The sequence below is a fragment of the Castor canadensis genome, chromosome 12 (assembly GCF_047511655.1).
Source record: "Castor canadensis chromosome 12, mCasCan1.hap1v2, whole genome shotgun sequence".
NCBI classification, from domain to species: domain Eukaryota; kingdom Metazoa; phylum Chordata; class Mammalia; order Rodentia; family Castoridae; genus Castor; species Castor canadensis.
In genome coordinates, this window is record NC_133397.1 from 101960069 (window position 1) to 101987273 (window position 27205).

At 37.9% G+C, this 27205-nt stretch overlaps 1 protein-coding gene across 1 annotated transcript in view; it reads left to right on the forward strand.

Moving 5' to 3' along the window:
- The first annotated feature begins 1460 nt into the window (after positions 1 to 1460).
- The window catches only part of Gpr89a (G protein-coupled receptor 89A), a 46116-nt gene continuing 20371 nt past the window's right edge, over positions 1461 to 27205 (forward strand). The window contains exons 1-9 of the mRNA XM_020186960.2: positions 1461 to 1663; positions 9186 to 9245; positions 10193 to 10296; positions 14967 to 15073; positions 15479 to 15580; positions 21663 to 21783; positions 22417 to 22497; positions 24763 to 24872; positions 26687 to 26775. Coding sequence (XP_020042549.1) covers positions 1622 to 1663; positions 9186 to 9245; positions 10193 to 10296; positions 14967 to 15073; positions 15479 to 15580; positions 21663 to 21783; positions 22417 to 22497; positions 24763 to 24872; positions 26687 to 26775 — 816 coding nt within the window. The 5' untranslated portion in view covers positions 1461 to 1621. The remainder of the gene's footprint in view (positions 1664 to 9185; positions 9246 to 10192; positions 10297 to 14966; positions 15074 to 15478; positions 15581 to 21662; positions 21784 to 22416; positions 22498 to 24762; positions 24873 to 26686; positions 26776 to 27205) is intronic.

Below are 27205 nucleotides of genomic sequence, written 5' to 3' on the forward strand. Positions count from 1 at the left end.
ATAATGGGGGTGGAGTGGGTGGTAAGGGAGGGGGTGGGGGCAGGGGGGAGAAATAAACCAAGCCTTGTATGCACATATGAATAATAAAAGAAAAATGAAAAAAAAAAAAAGAAAACCTTTATAATACAAAATAAAACAAAACCAAGAAATGTAAAAAAAAAAAAAAAAAAAACAGATATGTAGGTGATGGATATGGTTATTTATGTGATACAGTGTGATATTCCCATAAATATTATTTAATGTGCAAAAAAAATAAATAAATAAATAATAATAATAATAATAATTTCAGATCCTAAATAATTGTTCTTTATTTTTAATTAAAATGTATCATTTATTGTTCAATCCTTTGCCCTACAAATATCTCTTGAAGTCACATCAATTCTACCTATTCCCTCTCATGAAGCTGTCTTTCTTAAATTCCTTCCACTGGTTCTAATCTGGTGTTAGCATGCTCCAGTATGTTTATGTCTTTTTTTTTTTGGAGGTGCTGGGGATCAAACTCAGGGCCTTTTGGCATACTACACAAGCACTCTACCACTGAGCTTCACTTCCAGGACCCCACTCCCTAAGTGGCTATTAAGAGTGTAGTACAGGGTCAGGCATGGTGGTTTATGCCTATAATACTAGCTACTCAGGAGGAGATTGGAAGGATTGGGATTGAGGTCAGCCAGGCAAAAAGTTCTAGAGATGCCATCTCGATCAACAAATGTTGAATGTGGTGTCATGCCCCTGTCATCCCAGTTACATAGGTGTACTAGGTATAAATGGAAGACCCTATTCAAAAAATAACTAAAGTTAAAAGGGCTGGGAATGTGGCTCACGTGACAGAGTGCCTGCTTAGCAAGCACAAGGCTCTAAGTTCAAATCCCAGTACAGGGGAAAAAAAATTGTACAAAAAGTGCAACAGTACTTCCGTGGTCTCATTGGTACTGAGCACAATGAGATTACTATATGGTGAGTCTCACTACATGGTGTGTTTTATATTGTCACATCAGAAACGTACTTGGTAGCCACCTTTGCTAAAGATCTAATTGCCTGTCCACTCTTTCTTCACCTGCAGTTATGAAATTATTTAGGGAGCCAAGTAAAAGCTGTAATATGTAGGACACATGTTTGACTTACGGTCTAACCATTATAATAATTTACTTTTATTTTTTGTAGTGCTGAAGATCTATCCCAGGGTCACGCACAACCCCCAGCCTAACTGTTAACTTCATCTTATGATCATTACAGCTAATGAAATTTCCACTTAAAATCGGACAACTCTCAGGCCTGACCTGCTTCCGCCTCTGAAACAGAAAAGCTACTTTGCGCTACAATTACTTTGAGATTTTCAATCCACAGCATCACAACCCGCGCCTTTCAGCCTCAGCAACTGTGATTAACCCCGCCCCCAGCGCCCCAGCTTCCGCCCCCGCCCACGCCCTGCCTGAGGCAGGAAACACGGGAAGTAACCGCTGATTGGCTGGCTGGGGCGCAGCTTGATGGCGTCGGACTGGACCCAAGCTGTCCCAGCAGCGGCTTGCGGGTTAAGGCTGCTTGCGAGAGCTGGTCAGTGACTCTAGTGTGGAGCTGCCGGGGGCATGGGACGTGGAGGCCCGAGTCCTCCTCACACTTCCTCATGAGTTTCCTGATAGACTCCAGCATCATGATCACCTCCCAGGTGAGGAAACACCGCTATTCCGCACCTCCACCCTCTCTTCACCGCCCCGCACTGTCGCGGCCTCAGCGAAGCGGCCCTCGCCCGCGCGCCGGGACCCAGAGCCCCGGGAGAAGGCGGGATTGGCTTCTCCGGTCCCACGCTCTGGCTGGCGGAGGGGGTTTGCGGCCGTGGGCGCTCCCACCGAGCATCTATGTCCAGACTTCTCGGTCCTCCTTTGGAAGGGGTCTCCTGGCCTCAGCGCTGAGAGCTGGTGCCACAAGCGGGGAACTGTCCCCAAAGTTCCCCGAGGCTTCCGGACTGCGCCGCTGGCCCAAGAATTAGAAAAAAGTGCGGTTCTGGGCGCAGGGCGTGCGCGCGCCAGTGAGTGCTGAAGGCTTGGGACACGTGCAGGCTTTGCTGTTGATTGTCACAGCCTGAATCCGGGTGCGGAAGTGTTTGCCTCCGAGACTTCAAAGTGTAAAGTTCGCTGTGCACTGGCACGTCACCCTTGGTCTACTGCTTCTTATGCCTCCTGCTGCCTTTTTCGGACCTCGTTTCGTCCCAATTGGCCACCTTCATTCGTTCGTACAGTCAGCATTTATAAAGCTCCCAGAGCACAACGTGCAGGAGACACTACTGCCCCTGCCCTCTGGAAGCTTTGAAGCTTTGTCCGCTGTGACAGCCCCCCCCCCCCCCCCCCCCGCTTCTACATGTCATTCATTCCTGTGGCTCAGTCATTTTCTTTCAAGCATTGTCATAGCACTGATACCATTTGTATATTTATGAATTTATTTTTTGAGATCAGTCTTGTCCAGAGTTGTGTACCCATCTCCATGCACTCAAATAATTGTTGGCTAGCTATTAATACTTGTAGAAACTCTGGTTACCTAATTATTGGTCTTTTTCCCCTCATCTTTCTGATAATGTGTTTTTCTCTCTTGTTTCTTTCAAATGGCACATAACGGAAATATTTCTCTTTGAAGGCTTAAATTAAGCCAAATTTTTGGATTTTGATACAGTTTTTATATTGCTTCATCCTAATGCTTCTGTCGGTAAAGCAATGTCCTTTTTTTTTAAATTTCTTTTTTATTAGCATATAATTAACAGTACAGATGGGTTTCATTGTGATAATTTCCATATATGCGTGTAATGTACTTTGATCAAACTAGCCCCTTTTATTGTTTCTTATCTTTTCTGTCTCGCCTCTTTTAAAACAATTTTCAACGGGTTTCATTTTTCATTCTATTTTCATGCATGAGTATGAAATATTTCACTCATATTCACACTTCCTTTTTGGGGGGAGGAACTCAGACCTTGCCCTACTAGGCAGGCTCTCTACCACTTGAGCCATACCTCCAGCCCTTGTCCTTGTCTCTTAAAAGAGCTTTTATAATAACATTTAAGAAAATACAAAACAAGGCCGTTCATAGTCCCACCACTACAGTGACTTTTTGCATTTTAAAATTTAACATCTTTTATATGATTTCTATGTTTTTATTGGCTGTATAATATTTAAATGTATAAAAGTAGAAGAATCTGAACATGCTTAAAATCTTTCTAAGGCTTCCTATTCTCTTGTTTTAGCCCTAGTGCAAATTTAAGAAAAGTAACAATATTTAAGTGGCATTTTTTTCATTCAGAATAAAAATTTAAATGTTAGTAGAAAATTGCCTTTGCATTGCAGTTTTTAACATGACTATAATTAAAAAGTTGAACCAGGAAAGTGGCTTTCTAGTCTTTTCTGCCTTATATTCATATACTTAAATACTAAATTTAACTGTCCAATCTTTTCAGCACTAAGACCAAACGAATGTTTTGCGCTGAATGTTCTCTGTCCAACTATTTATGTGGCTACTTTATCATCATTTAGATATTAGTAAAAGTGTCACTTCAGAAAGGCTGTACCTGGTCCCCCACTCTCAATCAAAGTAGCCTTTCATTCTGGCCACTTTTCTTTCTTATTTCCTTGTTTTATTTTTTTCACAGCTTTTGTTGCTATTGTTTATTAACGTGTTTATATGTTTGTTATCTGTAAACTCCATGAAGTCCAAGATATTATCTTTCTTGTTCTTTCCTGTATCTCCTCATATCTGGATCAGTCACTTGTACATAGTGGAGACCTAGTAAGTCTTAATTAAAAAAAGAAAAAAAGGCACCTCGAGAGAGAGAGATAGTTACCTTGGAAACGACATTCAGACCCTATTTTTCCTGTTTTGTGTGAACTGAAATGTTTATTCGAAATGAAATCTGAAATCACAGGTCACATACTGAATTGTATCATCTCAGACAACATCACCATGGCACAGAATGGCACACAGATTCCTTAATATGGCTCACAAAATCCTTATGTTGTGACCCTGGCCTTTAGCTCTTCAGTGTTGGCTCACTTTACTTTGTACTCTATACTTCCTAAACATCCTTAACCTGGCAGTCATATTATGCCCCCAGATTTCTGCAGTTGCTTCTGTCTTTCTGGCTTTTTCCCCACATCTGTCCCCTTCACTCTCTCAGCCAACTCCAATTCAGCCTTCAGATTTCAGCTTGGACATCAAAGTAGCCTCTCCCAGACTGGATTAGACAGATGTCCCTATACAGGTGTCATAATACCCTTTACCCACTTCCCTCATAACAACCTACCATGTTGTTTTATATAAACCCCTGGAGAGTAGCATCCATGCTTTCTCATTAACTATATTAGTCACTAATAAATATTTGTTCTGTAAATAGAAGGGTGAAAAAATGGTCCTAGAATGGTGTCTTTTCCAGTGAGTTCTTTAATGATTGTCCTGCTAATGGCCATCTTTTTTTTTTTTTTAATCTATAGGTAATTTTCAACCTAGAGGTCATTTTTGTAACAGCAAGTGTTATCTCACTCATATGTTTGAGCCCTCTGTGCAGTAATAATACTTAACAGTTCCAGAGTATACTCTTAAGTCCAAAGGTCAAGTCTCTACACAATTCTAAGACTATAAATTCTTCTTTTTCAATATGAAGCTGTGCACCTTCCATTTTACTTGCAAACTTTGGAATTTACGTACTTTTTAGATCTATTATATAATGTTGCTGAATTTATATTTATCTTGGGTATAATAAATTCTCCACTTACCTTTTTTTTTTAAAGAGACATCTCACTATGTTGCCCAGGCTGACCCCAAACTTCTGGGCTCAAGCAAGCCTTCCGCCTCAATCTTCTAAGTTGCTAGAACTTTAGGCACACATCACTACCCAGCTACAAATAATTTCATGTGTGTTTAAAAGTTCTTTTAAGTTTTGTCAGTGGAGTTCCTGAAACAACATTAAAGGTATATATCTGTTTCTCTTCTTCCATTCCCCATCCCATGATACAAACTTATAAAATTTGTGGGGTTTTTTTGTTTGTTGTTTGTTTCATTGTCTAAAGTCCTATTTCAGGATTTTCTTGCTGATTTTTTTATTTTTTATTTTTTGTTGTAACTGAAGTTAAAACTCAGGGCTTCACATTTACAAAGCAGGTGTTCTACTGCTTGAGCCATGTCTCCAGTCCATTTTGCTGTGGTTATTTTGGAGATGGGTCTCACAAACTGGTTAGCCCAGACTGGCCTTGAACTTCGATCCTCCTGGTTTTAGCCTCCCCAGTAGCTAGGATTACAGATGAGAGCCACCAGTGCCGACCTGTTTCCACCATGCGCACGCCCCCCATCTGAATTGCCCAATTTCTCCACCTTCAGTAATGACATATAAACTTGACTCCAAACTCCAAAGGGCCTCCTAGATAGTCTAGGAATTTTTTTTCCCCTAATCTATATGCCCTTTTTGTTTTCTATTTGATCTGGGTTTGTGGATCCAAGTTACTTTCTCAAACCCTCTTGTTCCTTTATGTAAAAGCCCATACTTGTACCAGGCATAGTGGCACGTGCCTGTAATCCCAGCATTCAGATGGCTGAGTCAGGAGGATGGCAAGTTGGAGGGCAGCTTGGGCTGTAAACTGAGACTTGTCTCTTTTTTTTGAGACTCTTGTCTCAAAAAAAAAAAAAAAAGGCCACACTTGAATTATTAGTTTGTCTATCACTAATATAGGAGCCTAAAGGCTGGTGTAGAAAATCACACCCAGCTGTGCAGTTTGCTGATGGAACGTCTGCTGGAATCATTCTTTCTTATACCTAATCAGCTACTTATTCCATCCTTTCATAATTTCTCTGAGTCTTATCACTCTCCTCAAAGCCTCCTTTTCTATATTCACCTCTTAGCAAATGATCTCACCTCCTACTTAAACAGAAGAAAGGCCACACGATATGCTTTCCTTCTACTTCCTACATTTTAATCTAAGAGGTTATCTGTATCCACAACCATTCTTATTTCCTTGTCACCTCCTGTGTCAGAAAGCAGGGTGCCCCCATTCCTAGGTAAGGCTATCTTGTCTACTGATGCCTTTGATCTTGGAATAGCTCATTTTGAAGTGGTTAAAATAGAGTCCAGTCACACAGGCTTCAGTTTCAATCCTGATTCTGACACTCTAAACTTATGATCTTCCCTAAATATCACCTTTTTCTATGAAAATAGGATAATCCAAACTACCTTATTGGGGTTTTATGGTTTTATGAGATTATAAAATAAAGTAAGCTGGTCAATTTTAGCTGCTAATAATACTAATAAATTAATAACATCAGCAGCTCATCCTCTAGTGTTCCATCAGTTCCTTGTCTTTGTATACCCCTCCCCTACTGCCTTTTTCCCCTTCACCTATAAACACCCTTTACAAAACCCACTTTCTTCTAGGCTGCTATCTTATGTTTTCTTTCTCATTCTTGGTTCTTGTTAGAGATTATTTGTGCTTATTTTCTCTACTGTCTTTACCTCCTATTCACCCCCAACCCACTATAATCTGGGTCCTGCCTCTACCTCATTATTTCAAACTATTTTCCTTAAGGTCACCATTGATCTGCAAGTTACAAAACCATTTGAGCATTTCTCATTCATGTTTTATTTTCTTTCTGCTTCATATAATGCTCTTTAAACTTTCTATCCATAGTTCAAGACTTCACATTCTGGTTCTATTATTTCTTTGACAGTTCCTTCTTTGTCTCCTTCGTTGTTTCTTTTCCCCATTCCTACCCTCTAGAGTTTTGTTCTTGGCATATAGCTCTCTTGACCACATACTACTCCTGGATGATCTCACATTCTTTGCTGATTTCAACTCATAGGTGTATCTCTGTCCTGTTTTTTTATAATCTACCTTTTATTCAAAGCTTGTTGGATATTGTCCTAGATGGCCCTCAGTCCTCAGCATGTCTAAAACACAAATTCATCATTTTGCCCCTCTTCCATCCCCATTTCCAAACCACCTCTTCTTCCATTATTCTTTCTGTAAATTGGGTGTGGCCTCACTCTTCACCCAGTATTCCAAACTAGTAACCCTTGATGCCTCCCTGTTCCTTTTACCTTCGAAATCGTTCTCAAATCTGTTGCCTCCTCTTCTGTAACCAAAGTCTTTTATCATCTCTCATCTAGATTCCTCCTAGAATGTTTCTCCTCCTACAGTTGTTTCCTTCAGATGTATCTCTCACATATCTGCCATGGTGCTCCATGTAAAACATATCTGGCCATGTCATTTCCTGCTAAATAACCCTCATCATCTCCAGCATGTAATCTGGGCTCCTCAGAGGTTTTTGAGTACTCAGTGATTGATCCTCTGCTTCTCTTCCCTACCTTATTTTTAATCTCTTCCTCCTTTGAATGTTATTGTCCAGCATCACCAAATTGTGTAAAGTTGCCAGCATGAACCAGTGCTTCTACCTTGTCTGGAAAGCCCTGTCCTCCTGCCCCCACCACCTCTGCCCTTTGCATGCCTAATTCTTATTTGTCCTTTAAGGGAATGGTTCTTATATTTCAAAAAGGGGTATGGAAACCTTTCAGTTTAAATGAATGCCTTGGAACCGCTGTAGGAAAATATGCATAATCCCCCACATTTGCACACAATACCAGGTTATAATTATTTATTTGATGTCTTCATCTGTATTGAGGCTAATGGCCATCTTACTCACTATGAATTTCCATCACCTAGAATAGCACATTAGAAATTACTACATAAATTTTGAGGTTGAATGTTGTGGAAGAACAACCATCTTTCACTGTAGATCATTAAGCCATTCAGCAAACATTTAGGGAGAACCTACTGTATGCTAAGCATTATGCTGGGTGTTGAGAATACAAAGATCAAATAGCCAAATATGGCCCTTGTCCTCACTGAGCTTATAATAAAAAATTAAATTAGACATTATAAAACTATGTGTGGTCAGTACTTTGATAAGAGAAATACAAGGTAAAATAGGGTTATACACAAAGAGCAGTTTATCTTTATTCAGAGGACAGAGAACGCCTTCCAGAGGGTGTAAAATATTTGTTAAGACCTATAGAATTGTAAGCAGGAAAGGGATGGGGAGAAGTTCCTGTCAGAGGACAACAGAAGTCCCAGTATGAAAGAATGTGTGTTCACACAACCAGAGGAAGTTCCATGTGGCTGAAAATGTTTGGTAGGCAGGAGGAGCACAAGAGGCTGGAGCATAGTCTATGCTGTGTTCCCACAGTTCATACTCACCTGGCTCACACCTTTAATTCCAGGTATTTGGGAGGCAGAGATCAGAAAGATTGTGATTCTAGGTCAGCCCTGGCAAAAAGTTATTGAGACCCTGTCTCAATAAGTCAGGTGTGGTTGCATGCATCTGTGATCCCAGGATTATAGTCTAGGCCAGACAAAAAATGTGAGACCCTATCTGAAAAATAACTAAAGCAAAAAGGGCTGGTGACATGACTCAAGCTGAAGAGCATCTGTCTAGCAAGCTCTAGGCCCTGAGTACAAACCCCAATACTGCCAAAAAAAGTTTACATTTACTCCTGAAGTCAGAAGGATGGCAGAAGAGTTTTATTCATAAAACTGCCAACCAATATAAGAAGAAAAGAGGAGTTGTATCCAAGTATGTATGTGTTGTGTATAGAAGGTTCTGTCTACTAGTGAAAAACAAAGTAGCTTTGTCAGTTGTGTGGCAGTTTGAATCAAAACCGACAAAAGTGGAATCCTGCAATCTTATCTTTACACTGAGATGGAACCCTCTTTACGTAGATTAGGCAATATAGTGGAGAATCTAAGAAAGCTTTCTGAAGGAAATACGTGTAAAAAAATTAGTCTTTCTAACGCCTCTTCTGTTTTTATTTCAACTTCTTTCCCCTGAAGTTGTAATTTTTTAAAATACTTGCCAACAGGGAACATCTGTAAGAAGTAAGTTTCAGTGAGTCCTTGAGTCCTTGTGTAATGGCTAACTTCTGTGGCTCATAAAATGATTACCATACCATGACACTTTTTGTCTAACTTAAAATTTGTTCTATAGTATGAATAATTTAAATGATCTTATATCATTTTAAACATCTCCTTCCAATGTCATGAGTGGATATCATTTTTTATTACTAAAATAAGTTAACTGTCCAGTTAGCAGATCTTTTACATAAAATAGTCTCTCTGAGACATTTCTCAAAAGATGTATATTAACATTCTATCTCCTTCCTCCTCTAGATACTTTTTTTTGGATTTGGATGGCTTTTCTTCATGCGCCAATTGTTTAAGGACTATGAGGTAAGAAGAAATCATTATATTATGATTATACTATATGAATTTAGGTTGTTTAAAATGAAACAAGAAAAATGCTTCCATTAAGAAAGAGCACATTCACTTCTAAGATAGGAAGCTTTTGCCAAATGAGAAATGTAAAACTGCGGAATGTGATTAGGCTTAGTACATTTAAAAGTGGGAAAAAATTTAAATCACATATATCCCAGAAGATAGGAGCAACAAATGTCTTTTAATTAACACATGACCAATAGCAAACAGATATTCTTTGGGAGAAAATTTAATTTATGTCTCATAGATGTTCTGTGTTCCCTTTCACTTGTCTCTAGAGCTGAGAATTACACCTTCAGTTAATACCAAAATCCCAACACTAGTGTGGTTCTTAATTTCAGCCTTGGATTCAGAAAATGACCATCCTAAACTGGACATTTTCTAAGGAATCCTTATTTAGTAACAAGTTCAGTGGTTGTGGACTACCTTTGGGTCATTTCTAGGATATTCTCCATTAAACCTTCCCAGGGAAACTGGGTGGATGTTTGCAAAAGCCCAGAATTCTAGAGATTCTGTTCTAGATATTTTAAGGCTTCCGAGGGAAGGTTCCAGAACTAGTCCAAGGTCAGCAGTGTTGAAGAGCCCCTTTTAACACTAAACAGTATGTGCAGGTCTGCCATTGCTCTGTCAGTGAGCATAAGGAATTCTCAGTATACTTCTGATTCTGCCACTTCATCTTGTGTTTTAAATCCTCCAACCACAAGAGGATGTTGGTAATAGTGATCTATAATTCAGAAATGCCTACCGACTTTGATGTATTTCTTTGGCTCCATACCTTGTTTCTAGTGATCTGAGAATTTCTTCAACATTAGTTTTCTGACTTGTCACTAGAAGGAGATTATCCATTCAAAATCTCAAGCAAGGAAATGACTGATTTCTGGTCTCTTTCTGGCTTTGAACAGGTGCGTCAATACATTGTACAGGTGATCTTCTCGGTGACTTTTGCATTTTCTTGCACCATGTTTGAGCTTATCATCTTTGAAATCTTGGGAGTACTGAACAGCAGGTGAGAGTCCTGAATACCTCACTTCTTGCCAAATGCTGTACTTTCTTTAAAGTGGAAGAGTCTCATAGTGGAAAAAATCCACCATGTGGATAGTTTAACTCCAGTGATCACCATAAATATGGGTCTTAGCCACCTAGAAACTAGTTTTGCAAAAATCATGAGTTACCAGGAAAAAGTGGCTGACTTTTCGCTCTGAAGGACTCATTGAGAGTGAGGGAACTTAGGGGCCAGACCTCATGGTGAGAAGTTGTAGTTTTCTCAGGCTGTTCTGACTGGATCACTTCACATTATCCTGCTAATCCAAGATCTCTACCTGAAAAGTTCAGGATTCCTCAGGGATATTTCAGAACACTGAAATCCAGTTCTCACTATCTTAGTTACCTTTATTGATTTTATAGACATGCTCAAGTTTGATTGAACCTAGAATTGAACCTAGAATACTTTTTAAAACTTTTTTTTTAATGGCACCAAATAACAGACCTGTTAGTTTAGTAGATAGTCTATCTAAAATATTTCTTTTTTTTTTTTTGGTGGCGGGGAGGGCAGTACTGGGGTTTGAACTCAGGGCCTCATGCTTACAAGGCAGATACTCTACCACTTGGCCACTCTACTAGCTCGTAAATATTTCTTTATGCTGGTGGAGTGGCTCAAGTGGTAGGGTACATGCCTAACAAGCATAAGGTCCTGAGTTTAATCCCCAGTACTGCCAAAATGTTTCTTTTCTGTTAAACTGCAAGCTTGAGTAATTTTGTTTGTTTGTTTGTTTGTTTGTTTATTGTACTGGAGTTTGCTTGCTAGGCAGGTGTTCTACAACTTGAACCATAATCCAGTCCTTTTTTGCTTTACTTGTTTTTCAAATAGCATCTCACAGGAATTTTTGCTCAAGCTGGCCTCTGACCATGCTCCTCCTATCTATGCCTCCCCATCTAGCTAGGATTATAGAAGTGTACCACAGTGCCCAGCTTGTTATTGAGATGGGGGTCTCACTCACTTTTTGCCTGGGCTAGCATCAGACTGTGATCCTCCTACACATGTCTCCCACATAGCTGGGATTACAGGCATACACCACTATGTCCAGCCAAACTTGAATACTTTTTAGACCATCATTTGTATGTGGAGTTCATCAGCTAGTTGACTTTTGTTGTTATTGTTTGGTTTTGGTGATACTAGGATTTGAACTCAGGGCCTAGCGCTTGATAGATATACCACTTGAGCTGTGCCTTCCAGCTCTTGTGCTTTTTTTTTTTTCCTTAAATCACCAAGTGAAAGAAACTTTTAGTCAGGAATCAGTGCTGAGTGAAGCTATTTTAAAGCCTATACTCTAAAATCCTCTGGTATGACTCAGAGCTGAAAAAAAAAAATTTAAAAACTTATAATAGAAATAGTTAAAGAGAATCCATCCAAGTTCATAATTATGGTCTCTTGATAGAGGTAAAAGAGGAATATGTTCTGACTGCTACTTTTAAACTTGTTCTCTAGTAGTCCAATCCTTTTTTAGATGAGCTCGATACAGATCCAGGTACTATAGAGAATAGGCATGCTCGTCATTAAATTTTATTATCACGGCCTGGATGTTTCAGTATCTAAGCAGAAGTTGTCAAGTTTTTTTCTTTGAAGGGCCAGATACTAAATATTGTAGGCTTTGTGAGCTTCGTTTTTAGTAGATGATGGCCCTCAACTTTTCACTCAAAATTAATAATCCTGTGTAGTAAGAAACAGTGATACTTTGGTGTGTATTTCTCAAACTTCTTCAATAGTTTAAAGAGCATAAGAAATGCATTGCTAACCTCTAGTTCTTCATTGGGGACCATTTGGAGATTGGGTTGTTCAGATTGAGACATCTGCAGTTCCCCCTGTTTCTTCATGCAACATTTAGCCCAGCCATGGGACAGAAATATAGGCCCTTGCTCATGTATCTTACCTGTATCATGTATCATATCTATATCATACCTGGATTCAGAATAGTTTTCAAAACAGAATCTTGGCCTTGACTAAGAGTTTTTTTTTTCACTTTCCTCTGAGCATAGGTCTTATGGCTTCCTATTCAAATATAGAATCTTGTTAGAATCCTTCATTTATTTCAAGAGAACGTCGCTTTATCCTCAGCTGAAAAACATATGATTCAGAGACTGGAGGGCTTGGCTCAACTGGTAGAATGCTTGGTTAGGCAACGTCCTGGGTTCAATCCCTAGTACCACAAAAATAAATAAATGTGGTTCACTTTTTCTTTTTTGTCAGTACTGGGGTTTAAACTCTGAGCCATGCCCCTAGCCCTTTTTGCTTTTACTTATTTTTCATATAGGATCTTTTTGTTCAAGGCCAGTCTCAGACTGTGATCCTCCTACTTAATCCTCCTACTTAGCTGGAATTCCAGGTATGAGCTACAGCACCCAAACCTATGGTTCACTTTTTTTGTTGTAGTTAATGCTATAAATATTTCTTTTCTTTTTTTTTTTTTAAAGAAAGTAGAAAGTAGTTTCAGAAAAAAGGAAGAAAATTTTATGTTTTTAAATAGAAACCTTCACATAATCTTAATGCATAAATACCCAGGGGTGGCCATGTTGTCTTTGACAGCCCTAACAGCATACGGTTCACTATTAGTTGACAATACGAGTTACACTTGGAGCAACAGTTGGATTTCAAACCTACTCCCTCCTAGTATGCTTCAAAAGTGTGCCCAAAATATTGTGGAGAGGATTGCCTACAGAATATGCATCTCGATTGCCTCTCTAAATGTTCCTAATTGAGTTAATCCTGATGAGCAAAACACTGTCAGTGTAGCTACACTAAATGGTTTTGGTTTCCTCTACAGCAGCCTTTCCTGAATGGCTCTTTGTTTTATGATGCCTGCCATCTGTACTAAGGGGAAATAGTAAGAAACAGCCCTGGGCAACACACTGATATTTCTTTTGAAAGGATATTGTTCAGGACATTGTTATTTTCTTCCTTATGAAATCTTTGGAGAAATCTCATTATTGTCTTGGTAATACTTCAGTAATAATAAATCAGTAGTAATTATGCGTCCTTTAAGCAAGTGGTTTATTTTCTTACAGATACTATGATTTTATCTAACTGGTCAAATTATCTATTTTGTGTTGACCATTAGAAAACGTAAAGCTAAATTTGTGGTCTACCATAGCAAGTTTCTAGAACTCTATTTCGTTACAGCTATCAGGCCTTACCTAATATTTTACATTTTGTCATTATTGTCCTTTTCTTTCATTTTTTTTCTTATAGTTTATTTCCTCATCCTATATTTTATGTGTCCCCATAAACCACTTAAGCTGTTTAACCATTTTTTAAAACAAGATCTAAGTTTAAAATCAATAACTACAAAGGATAGTATCAAGAAATGAACTAGTGCCCCAAGAATTGGAGAAAGTTTTTGCAGATTAGGTCTCTAATAAAAAAAAATTTCTATCTAAAATATATAAAGAACTTTTACATTTCAATACTCAAAAGAAGCATGGTTAAAAAACAGACAAAGAATCTGAATAGACATTTCTCCCAAGATGACGTACATATGGCCAATAAGCACATGAAAATATGGTTACCCATCAGGGAAATACAAATCAAAACCACAATTAGATATTGCTTCATACCCACTAGGATCATATCTAAAAAAGCAGATAATAACAAGTGTCATTGGAACTGAGGAGAAATTGGAACCCCCCACACACACAATGCTGGGGAAATATAAAGTTATGCAGCCACATTGAGAAACAGTGACAGTGCCTCAAAAGTGTAAATATAGATTTGCCATATGGCTCAGTAATTCCATGCTATTTCTACCTGAAGAGAAATGAGAACATATGGCCACACTAAAACCTGTACACAAATGTTCATAGCTTAACTATGTATGGTAGCTAAAAGAGAAAACAATTCAAATGTCTATAACCAATGAATAGATAAACAATGGGATGAATATTATTCAACCATAAAAAGGAAATCAATTATTGATAAATGCTACATGGATGAACCTTACAAACATTATGCTAAGCCAAGAAGCTAGCCATAAGAGAGCACATATTACGTAATTCCATTCATTTGAAATGTCCAGAATAGGAAAATCCATAGTTACTTTGGTGGTTCCCTAGGGTGGAGCAGTTGGGGGAATGGAAAGTGATTGCCAATGGGCACAGGGTTTCTTTATGCAGGAATGAAAATGTTCTGAAATAATTTCACCCAGTCAGGGGTTATGGCTGCACAGATCTGTGAATATGCTAAAATCCACTGAATTGTACACTTTAAATGGACAAAGTATACCTCCAAAAAAGCTGTTATAAAAAGCAAAAATGTCATTATGGCATGTATTACTATTAACATTTATTTTTTTGTTGAATCCTTATATTGGAATAAGATTTTTAGTGGTGAATAAAATAAGTTATTCTCCTGGAAATAGTGTATGCTGATATGTTATGTTACACATTGCCTGTGAATATATCAAACACATTAGCATTCTTACTAAGTGAAAATCTTGGGAGATTAAGATGTCATATGTACTTTCAGAAATATATACTTTTTAATCTCTACCAATTAGTAGACAATAATAGCCTTGTTGACTAAGTAGATGGAATATATTCAGTATTGAGTTCAAAGAGCAAGAGGTCCTTTGGAAGGCTAAAGAGAATAAAAGTCCTCTCAGTGATATTCTTTGACATTTATTCCAGCTCCCGTTATTTTCACTGGAAAATGAACCTGTGTGTCATTCTGCTCATCCTGGTTTTCATGGTGCCTTTTTACATTGGCTATTTTATTGTGAGCAACATCCAACTTTGTGAGTATTCTGTCTTCTCATTTCAGCACATAGATTGAGATGTATATTCTTAGGGATTGGGATTGTGGACAGCTTCATTCCTACATTGCTTTCATAACTACTGCTTTGGGGGGGCACCTCACAGTATCTTAAAAAGGTCACAAAATGAATACTAAATGAATGATTAGAGTATTTGTCCTGCTACAGCTGTTTTCTGCTTCTACTATAATGTCTGTAGTAACTCAATCCACATCTTAATTTCAGCCAAGTTTCTCTTGTAAAGATGTGTTCACTAAAAATTGTGTAGTTCCATCATTTGCCAAGCAAACAGCCAGCCAAATATTAATCAGCATTAGCTCATATTTTTAAGAAGAATGAGCTCTTTAATAGATACCTGTTTTCCATAACTGTCTTGTCTTCTTTTAGTACATAAACAGAGACTGCTTTTTTCCTGTCTCTTATGGTTGACCTTCATGTATTTCTTCTGGAAACTGGGAGATCCATTTCCCATTCTTAGCCCAAAACATGGTGAGTATATGGAGGAAGTGGGAGAGGGAAGAAGGGTTGTTTAATTTGGTAATTTTGAAGAAAATTGTAATGTTTTAGAATTTCTCTTGTAGGAAATACAGAAAGTTATTTCTCTAAAAGATACCTGTTTTTTAACCAAAATTTCTGCTTCATCTTAAGGGGCATCAAATGCTGATTTTTGAGACAGACTTCTGTCATTCTAGAACAGAATTTTTTTGTACCTTGGTTTAGTGAAAAAGTCAAGGGTTTAAAAGAAATAGAAAGGTGTCCTTAACTTAAATTTTCTGATATTGTTTGCAGAATTATGGGAATATACATGTGTGCGCACATGCACGTGCACCCGTTTTCTGTTGCCATAGTAAAATACCCGAGATAATCAACTTAAAAAGAGTGAGTTATTTTGGCTTACAGTTTTGTAGGTTTCAGTACATGGTCAGTTGGCCTGTTGCTTTTGGACCTGTAGCAGGACAGAACATCATGGTGAGAGGGCATGACACAGGAGGCTGCTTCCTACATGGTAGCCAGGAAACAAAGAAAAACAAAGAGGAAGGGCTGGGGACCCAATATTCCCTTCAAGGACATGCCCTTCTATGACCAGAAGACTTCCAATTTGCCCTTGCTTCTTAAAGGTGCCACCACTTCCCAATAGTGCCTTGGGCTAGGGGCCAAGTCTTTTAACATGTAGGCCTTTGGGAGATACTTACTCAAACCACACTAGTATGTTTATCAATAACCTTTTATCATATTCTCAAAGAGGTCTGTGACCCAAAATGTCCACTGCTCAAGTGATGATAAAAATTATCTTTAGGGTGGTGACACATGTCTATAGTTCCAGCTACTCAAGAGACTGAGGCAGGAGGATCAGTGGAGCCCACAACTAGATTGGGCAACACAGTGAGACCCCATATCAAAACAACAACAAAAATCAAAAAACATTGTCTTTAAGGAATATATTTATTTAGGAAAAGAGAAGTTACATAAAACACTCATAACTGATAGATAATGAAAAACTTTCCAAAAATCAGTGTCTTTCCTCTCATGCGTGTGTGTGCACATACGCACACCCCACCCCACACACAAATCATTTTAAATACAAGAAATTGGGCAGTCCCAATTTCTGTGCTAAAAACAATGAACAAAAACCCCTCAGCTAACAAGTCCTTCCAGAACTATTTCAGAAGTATGTATGAATCTGTCTAAAAATATTAGTGTCTACGTGTAATAATTATACTGGCGCTATCATACTGGAAGTGTTTTTAATGCATATCTGTTCACTCATTATCCTGTATCTGTCAGGGTTTTTATTGCAGAAAACAAAATCTACAATAACTAGTTTAAGGCAGAAAGTGGTTTATTTACAGGATATCAGGCAATATATAGGATTTCCAGGCAAGCAGGGACATCAAGCTTAAGGGTTACATAGTGAAGAGATGTACCCAATCATGCCACAGTAATAACCCAAAAATCCCCACTAAAGTTGTTACCTCCACTAGGACCTGTGACATCAGGAACCAACAACTGTGTAACTTCTGTCCCAATTGCTCCTGCTCCCAAGTGCTGTCACCATCCCTACACTCACTGTTCACTTCTGCATTTGAGGCCTCACATGGGCATGTCAATTTGGTGAAACCTATGACCATTCAGAGCCTTACATCTAGAAGTCTGGAAAAGAGCTTTGTGCTTTCAAGACTGTAGAACAAAAAAGAAAAGTAGAAAAGGATTTAAATGAAGTTGAGTGAACCAACATCTAGAATCTGCCATATGCCCACATATCCTTCCTTGATAATATCTTGAGAAAGATTTTAAGACTCACCTACACTTGGATTAGGGGAAATGTGCAATTTAAAAAGCATATGCAACTGCATGTAAAAATAGCAGTTACTACCAAAAAAAAGAAAAAAAGAAATTTTACAGCTGAGTGCCAGTGGCTCACACCTGTACATACTAGCTACTCAGAGGCAGAGATCAGGAGGATCACGATTCAAAGCCAACCTGGGCAAATAGTTTGTGAGACCTTACCTCAAAAAACTCCATCACAAAAATGGGCTGGTGGAGTGGCTCAATGTGTAGGTCCTGAGTTCAAACCACAGTACCGGAAAAAAAAAAGGAAGAGGGAGGAAAAAATAGCTGTTTCAGAGTTTCAAGTAGCCTGCCAAAAACAGACTCAGACTCAGCACTGTGTACAAGACCTCCATTGGCCTGCCTACCTTCTCTAGATGTTCAGTTTTCCAGTCCTGCCAAATTAAAGTTTCTAGAACGCTTCCATCAGTTGTTGTAGCAGGGTGATAATCCTTCACCCTTTGGCTACCTGAAAAATTCCTCCTTATTCTTCAGTGATTCAACTTGTTTCAGTTACACTGAGAAGATTTTCCTGGCCATCATTAGGACATATTAATTGCTCCCACCGCAATGTACTTTAGTCACCTATAAAACTTACAATTATTTATTTTCTTTTTCTAACTTCCCCATTAACCTTTGGCCTCCCTGAGGTCAGAAACTCCATCTTATTTATCTTTGTATCCTATTGCCCAGAGTGGAGCTGAGCACATAACCAGTATTTGGTATATGCTTTCTGAATCAGCAAATGGGGAAAAAAAATTGAGTTTCCAAGACAATAGATGAGTTCAAAAATTTCACACTCTATATAGGATTTGCTAATGTGGTCAACATATCCCTTTTGTAGAAAAGGTTTACAATAAGAAGGCTCTGACAGTATAGCTCTCATACAAACCTGTCTCAAATAAGCCCGCAGAGAGACAGATGTATCTGTATGTTAGATTCAGGGAGAAGAGTGATGATGGAGCAAGCACAAGCTCTCATGTCATCTAGAGACCTGTCTCTGATATAGCTCTCTAGCTTTCTCTTGTGAGCAGTCCACTCACATGACCACTGAAGCCTGGCCATACCAGAGGAAAGACAAAGACTACCATATCTACTGTATTTTTTGTTCATCCCTTTTTCTAAATTCTATGAGAATATCCTAAAAAGAATACTTAGAGAAAGCTGTGGAGATAGTTTCAGTTTTCATCTCTCCTTTACACTTCAATAACTAAGCATTTTAGCTTTATGTCTGAATGTTCAGGCGTCTTAATCTGTTTAACCCTTTAAGAAAAGTAGAGCACTGGTGGCTCACATCTATAATCCTAGCTACTCAGAGGGCAGAAATCAGGAGGATTATTGTTCAAAGCTGGCCCCAGGCAAATAGTTCATGAAACCCTATCTCAAAAATGCCCAACACATGGAAAAAAGGGCTGGTGGAAGGGCTCAAATGGTAGTACACCAGGCTAGCAGGCTGAGGCCCTGAGTTCAAACCCCAATATCACCACAAAAAGAAAAAAAAAAAAAGTAGAAAAATTCAAGCCATAGCTGAGAAGCAGCCAGGTTTACACTACCATTTTTAGAGCTTCCAGTATGGTTTATCACTGTGGAAACCACAAAAAAATATAAGAGCCAGGCCTTACTATAATGAAAAAAAAAAGTTTGAAAGTATTCCTTTTGCAGTGTCTGACTCTGGAAAGACACTTTCCTTAGTGGGAAAAAGTAAGAGAGACTCAGGCAGCAGAAGCTAGAAGGAATCTGACAGATGGCAGCAGTGAGTCAGTCTCTGGCCACCTCACTCACTTGATTTCCCATATATGAACTGGTAAATAAGCATAGTGACACTTGACTCTTTCTTCATAGAAATGTTGATGCTAAATAGATAGTGTCTGCAGAGTATTTTCAACCACAAAAAGATGTTTAATGAGAAGACACCATGTTAAAGGGAATAAAAGTAGAGGAAATTTTTTTTCCATTTTTAATATGTAGTAGCTTGTATTATTCCCTTAGAATTTTTATGTTATTGAGTGATATTATGTACCCACAGTCAACAAACATTTGTTGAATACCTTCTGTATGACAGACAGTAAGGAAAACAAAGATTAATTACACATGATTCTTTACTGTAAAAAGAATACAAAATCAAGAGATATATGGAAAGTAAAATGAACAGAATTTAGATAAAGATTTACTGATTTAACATTCTACAACTATTTAGTGAACACCTACTTATATTGAGTGTTAGAGATAAACCATGAACAAAATAAGTTTGTTTCTGCCCTCTTAAAACTTACAGTCTCATGGATGGGACTAGACAATAAAGAGGTAAATATATAAATAAATAATTGCCAGTTGTGATCATTGTCACAAGGAGCAAATGAAATTTAATTATGTACTCATGTTTGAAAATGGAAAAATGAGGCCTGTTGAAACTATTCCAGGAATGGGGGGCTGGGGGGAAGGAGAATGATGTAGAGGATGAATTCAACTATGATAGATAGTAAGAACTTCTGTAAATGTCCCAATGTACCCGTAGTACAACAATAATATGATAAGAAAAAGAAGGGTATGAAATTGAGTTCAAATGGTTATCCTCTCCAAGGAAGTGATATTTAAGCTGAGATTTAAAGGACAACCCAGCAAGAAGGCATGAGACTTCATGTAAAGCTCTTGAATAGAAGACGTTGGTATATTCAAAAGGTGTAAAAATGGAAACTAGATTATAGATTTTTTATTTTGGTGACTCTGTAGTTAATGATGCCATTTTGTAAAACAGGCAGCAAGAAGAAGGAACAAGTTGAGAGGGAAGATAATTTCAATTTGTACTATATTGAATTTGAGTTACCCATTCACATCCAGATAATTCAGTGAACTATTGATATGCACAAGCCAGGAGCTTAGAAAGGTATAGTTGTATCAATCCTCATGGAGGGGACTCCAGGAATCTGAAAAATTAGATGAAGCTGGGGAAATGGAGATCATCGAAGGAAAATGTATTGACCTCAATGAAAGAATTACGGCCCATGCAGAGTAAGAAGAGACCAAGACAAAGTAAGTAGGGATGTACAAGGGAAAATAATTTCAAACGGAAAGAATTCAGTTGTCAAAAACAAATAAGGATTGGGATTTTCAACTCTATCAGCAACCTCAGCAAACTCTGGAGCCAGCCCCTATTTTCTCTTGGAGAGGGACTGGCTGTTCCCAGTCCACCTGGAAAAGTGGAGACCATACCTGCCCTACTGCCAAGAAACCAAAGGAAGTCACCTCACCAAGTGTTGCAGAACCGGATGACGAGAGTAAGGCTTGCAGATAATCTCCCACCAGTCCTTACGGAACCCAGAAAGAAACTAGAGAACGTACCACTGTCACCTATTGCAAACTGACATGGCTGTATTTAGAAGCAGCCAATGAGCATTTGTGTGACTCCCCCTATAGATGGGGACCGGAGCCCTGTGCAGCCCCTGTTGCAACCTGACTCAAGAAGTTCCTGAGTTATTCTTCAACATTTTTAGCCAGTTTATCCCAAACACATCATCTGACAGCACTTATTTTAACTGCTGAGTTAATTTTCACTACTCTGAGATGATAGTAAATAATTGATCATTAGATCAATGATCTAAAACTCTTGCATTTGCCTTAAATTACTCATTCATCTGTAGATTCAGTCCATTTATTAAACTCATTATGTGTTTATTGGATGCAAAAAAGAATAATGTATAAGCTAGCAAGTATGACCTAAGGGGGGAGAGGTCTTTTTTTTTTTTGTCTTTTCCTTTTTGGTGCTGGGATCGAACCCAGGGCCTTGCGCATGCTAGGCACATGCTGTACCACCGAGCTACATCCCAGCCCTGACCTAAGGGGGAATACATGTATCAAAGGTAAGTAGCACAAAGTGTCACCTGCTATTTCTGCTTTTCCAGAAGACTTACTTTCCTGTTTTTTTTTTGACCAGAGCTTTTACTAAAAGTACTTTACTTTGTTAGAGTTCACAGTACCTACAGTTAAGTGTTATTTACAATTATTGTTGTGTTTTACTACTATCATCACCCAATAAAGGAGATTACTCTGAAGCATGTGAGACAGGAGGAAAAATCATTACTTTCATTTATTTATTACGGAGAAAGTACACATTGATATTTAAAGTAGGCTTATCAGTTAGGTGTAATGGTTGATGTTTTAAGTAGTTGTTTCCTTTTATAATATGGATGGGAGCTGCTTTACCTACATTACCTGGCATTAATGTGCTGGTTTTTTTTTTTCCTAGGGATCTTATCTATAGAACAACTCATCAGCCGGGTTGGTGTGATTGGGGTGACTCTCATGGCTCTGCTTTCTGGATTTGGTGCTGTCAACTGCCCCTATACTTACATGTCCTACTTCCTCAGGTAATACACAGCTAGTCTCTTTCCCGCCCCCCCCATTACTTGAGTATATATGCCAAATTATGCTACCATATTTAATATTCACATTAGATCTTTGATACTGCCTTTTCATTCTTCTCTTCCTCTGTTCCTATGGCTATTGACCTGGGATCTAAATAATAAGTCTTAGCACTTATACTGATTTTCCATGTAATTTGTCCTACATTCATTCATTCATTTTTTTAAATGACAAGTATCATCTCCACATATGTGTACTTTGTAAAGGCACATTTTTTAGTGGACAGCAATGTGAACTTCTCTGAACTTCAATAAATCAGTTCCTTTTCCAGGTAGAACAGTAGAAAACAATGCCAAATTAAAAGCATGTTTAAACATGTATTTAAATGTCCCTGGATCAAAGCTAAGAAAGACTAAAAGAGAGCTGAGTACCTTCTGCCCTGAGACTCAAGAAGAATTACCTACAAGACATGACAGCAAAAGCATTTTAGCTTATTATAGTCATTTTAATAGTTTCTAGAAAAAGGGCGATCCTTGAATTTTTGGTAACAATTAGGGTATATGTTTTTCTCCAGATGCCTTATATTATGCCCAACTGTGGAACCCCAAAAGACTGCTAACAGTTTATGCTTATTTTAGGAATGTGACTGACACAGATATTCTAGCACTGGAACGGCGGCTGCTCCAAACCATGGATATGATCATAAGCAAAAAGAAAAGGTAAGATCAGCACACTTAAAAATCTATGCTCTGTTTTTTTTGTCAGCAATAAAATGTGACTATGAATTGATGCTGGCATGGAGCTTCATCTTGTTCATTTTTATTTTAGGATGAAGTACCATCAAAGATTTTACTGTCTAATCTTATGTTTAAAAAAAAAATTCTCAAATTTAACCTTATTTCCTGAATTTAAGTATTTAGGGTTTTTTTTTTTTTTTTTTTGGCCATGCTGGGGTTTGAGCTCAGGGCCTTGCACTTTCTAGGCAGGCACTCTACCACTTGAGCCAAGTCCATAGCCCCAAAATTTAGATATTTCTCTTTAAATTGTTATGTAAGTTTTTATTTGAAAGATTGTTATTGTAAGTCTCTTGTCCTACATTTTTATAAACCTTCTCATGCTAAGCTTCTATCATTTCGACTTCTTTTTCTCCAAGTACCTAAAATTCTTTAAGTCTTCTAGTCATTATTGCTATTTATTAATTATCAAAAAGTACTTTAAAATTGTATGTTCACAAAGTAGCATTTCATAGAAATCAATAAACAAAAGTATAGGTTCAGACCATCTGAATTTGAATCCTTGGTCTATACCTTACAATGTGACCTTCAACTAGTTACTTTATGTTTTTGTGCCTTGGTTTCCTCACCTGTGAAAAGCCAAGTGTAGTGGTGCAGGTCCATAATCCAAGCAGTTAAGAGGAACAGGCAGGAGTTTGAGGTGGAGGCAGGAGTTTGAGGCCAGCCTGAACTACCATCAAAAAAAAAAAAAAATTAAAAAAAGAAAGAAAAGTAATGGCTAACTTCTCACCAGAAACCATGGAAACCAGAAAACAGTAGGATAACATATTGAAATCACAGTAGACTTTTGTCACCCTCTTCTCCGTCTTCACCCCCGAACTTCAACCAAGTGCCATGTGGTTTTTTTCATCTTATGAAATTTTAAGTGACATTCAGCTAATAAAAAATAATGTCTTGCTATAAACCACCTTTGTTAAAAAGGGGCAGTGGTGATGATGAACACGTTGTGATGGTGATTATGGTGAAGAAAAGTTGAAGATGAAAGTGTCCACTACTATATTTTTAATTTTTGATTCCTTTTTACTACATCTCAGAAGATTTGATATTGTTACCTTCTTAAATATATAAGTATTCATTTGTCATCTGCAGCTTGCTTGATAAGAGCAAAATTGATTTAGAATTAGGTGATTAAAAGTGAATTATTTAAAACAAGGCCATACTTGTCTGTGTGCAGTCAACCTTTACTTCTGTTTATTATATTGCTCTGCCTATTATGAGACACAGAACATCAGTCTCCTTTATATATTCATTCAGTCAGTTCCATTCCACATCCAGCCATTAGTGTCTTCTGTATTGTAGATACTGAAAATAAGGACAACAGAAGAATGTGCTTCCATGTCCCCTCTCTTCCCACGGCCTCTCCTTTAAGCCAGTATGCTAACCACAACTGAACACAGCAGACCCTTAGTATCCACGGATCTATGGATCCAAGAAGACTGTGATGGAGGAAAAACTGCGAATGCTCAAGATGCATAGAGTTCAGTGCTGTGTTGTGGACACTTGATTCATTTTTCATTTAAATTGCACTAAAATGCAATTTAAATGCACTAAAGTGCACCCTTGCACTAAATACATGTCACCTTTCAACAAATCTCAGATTTCCAATTTCTCATTTAAATTAAGCATGTTACATGTCCTTTTTTGGCCTTGTTACATGTTCTTCCATACACTGAGAGGCAAGAGGAAGGAATGGTAGTTTTCTTGTTGTTTCTTCAGAAGTGGAACAGATACAGGGACAGGATAGAATTAAGAGGTCAGGCTTACGTGATTTTGTTTTGTTTTTTTCTTTCTCCTCTGCACTTTGTCCTTTATCTAGATGTATAAGCTATTTTTTCTTTCAGTAGTAACTATAATTATTAGTATATGTATTGTACTTTGTAGTAGACAATGGGTGATCTTATATACTGATCTTTATAGCCATCCAAAGATGAGGAAATGAAAACTCTAGGTCTCACAACTTCTAAGGAACAGAGCCAGTGCTCAAAGTTATTACCTACACCAAATTCTGTCCTCCTTTGTCTAGGCCACATTGCTTCTGGGAGTATAGTGTAAGTACTAGAAAAGTGGGGACTCCAGAGTCAGCACCCTTCTTTAAACAGTTCTACAAATGAGAGAAGTAGTCATGAAGCTAGACAGTAGATAAGAGCATCCATGCTTCCTTACTGAGGTTTATATTTTATTTTATTTTAGGATGGCAATGGCACGGAGAATTATGTTCCAGAAGGGGGAAGTGCATAACAAACCATCAGGATTTTGGGGAATGATAAAGAGTGTTACAACTTCAGTGCCAGGAAGTGAAAGTATCCTTTGTGCCTCTGTTTGATCATTTTTCTCCACTCTGGACCAAGGACAGAAGAAAGCAGTAGTATTGGAATGGTCCTTTCTAAGAAACCTGACCATAAGACCACACCAGCCAGGGCTAGGCCTAGGAAATACAGTATGGACAGAGCCTTTTTTCCAACATACTAAGACCATAACATCATTGTCTTTGGGCTAAAAGGCTTCTAAAAAGGCAGTCTTTCCATTTTACAGATGAGAAAATAGACCCAGAGAAGTTAAGTCACACAGTGGTTTGTGGTAGAGCTAGGGACAGAACTGTGGTCTCTGCTTTATAGTTCTTTCCACTACACTATTGTATTTCCCAACTCTGAAAACCACAAAACATATTGGCTTCCTAAAATGGGTAGCTTATTTATGGGATGGTAAGGACCCATCTCAAAAGTAATTAGTGTACTTAAACAAATTTTAAGTAGTTCTACTTGTCCAGTAAACTTTTTATTTAAAAAATCAAGGTGATTGGGTTAATAGATGTTCCTGGCCCTCTTGGTATGGTATTGAACTAATTCCAAATTTGGGAAATTAAATGACTCCCAGATTGTCCAGTCAAATCTATCAGGGAGTAGGCATGAGATGGCATACTCCTATTTCCTTCTCTGGTTTAGAAAAGTACAAATTCCCTTTTGCTTCAGTTGGAAGAGAAGGATGTAGTATATTGCTATAATTGTGAGCTATCCTTCTGGTATAAAATGCAGGTAAGAATAAGACCAAAGAAAGGCAGAATAATTATATCAGAGAAAGAAAAAGAATTAATTTAATTAAGACACATTTACTTTGTGTCTTTTATTAGAGTGCTCAGTGATAGGAGCATGAATAGAGTATAACCTTTCCTCAAGACGTTTACATCTGCTCATGGAAGAGATAGACATATAGCTGGTTAAGTCTTCTTGTTCAGTGGCCTGGACTGTGCCAGTAGCTGCCACTGTTTAGGAAGGAACTGAAGAGTACTTGTTGATTTGAGTAACAGTAGAAAAATACACAAGAAGAAGAGAGAGTTGGATTGAACTTTACTGCTTCTATTTTAGAAGATGCTATCTTTATTGTTTTTATTACTTAAAAACCCTAAAAATAAAAAATGTAGGTTTAAGCTATTTTAGTGATAATAAGTCAATAAATATGTCAAGGTGATTTAACCTCTCTGAACTGTCTCCTAAATGAGGTGAATAATACCACTACTCTCCGAGTTCTTGGAAAATCGCATAGCTTAGTAGAAAGAACAGGCCTTGGAGTGAGGTAACTCTTAGTTGTGTGACTTGGAGCAAGTTCTTTAACTCTCTGAGCTTCACTTTCCTGATCTGCAAAATGGATAACACCTCTCTTATGAGATTTTTGGGAAAATAGAAGAAATAATGTATCGAAAGAACTAAAGAAGGTATCTTCTATAAACCCCAGCCTATGTTTAAATATTAGTTCTCTTTGCAAACATTGCATTTATTCAGATAATGTAGGCGAAAGCTGTGCTTTTTTAGTAGGTGATATTATTATACAACCATTTGATAATTCATTTGACTTAATTTAAAAGATAAAACAAATAGAGAAAAACATCTGTCTGTCTGAGACTTTAGGGTTGGGAGAAATTAAATGGCAGAAGTGTTGACACACCTCTGTCAGGCTGGGAAAATTGCCCTGAAGTAGCACCACTGGCTCTGAGATAGGAAATTGAAAATACTGACAGTTCCTATCTGCTATATAGAAGAAGCCAAGGGCAAATGCTTTCTTCCTTACTATTTTTTAAAACTTCTATGTGGATTAAACCTTGATGCCCATTTTGTGCCAGATCTTACTCTTATTCAACAGGAAGTGGATGCTTTGGAAGAACTAAGCAGACAGCTTTTTCTGGAAACAGCTGATCTCTATGCTACAAAGGTACAGAGTAAGGAAACTCGAACTGTGGGTTTTACATAGGATTGAAGAGAGAACAAGACTAAATGGCTTTTCAGGTTCCTCTAATGACCAAGCAGTGCAAGAGGCACCTCATAATAAGCCTGAAACATTACGAATGAGAGGTTACTCTTCATGAAATCACTCCTATCACTGGCAAAATCCTTAATGGAACGCTCTTAATTGATAGAAATTGAAGGGAATCAGAAGAGGCTTTCAACAGCTTGGAAGCTGCCACACACCACTTCCTACTGACCTGGATAAAGACGGTAGCTCCTCTGTTTTTTTTTTTTTTTTTTTTCCTTACAAGTTAGTAATATTACAAGAGTAGTAGATACCTAACTGCTGTGGTCTAAACCTATTTTAAAGGACTCAGAACTAGAACTCTCCAAACTATGAGAAGAAACTTCCGCTG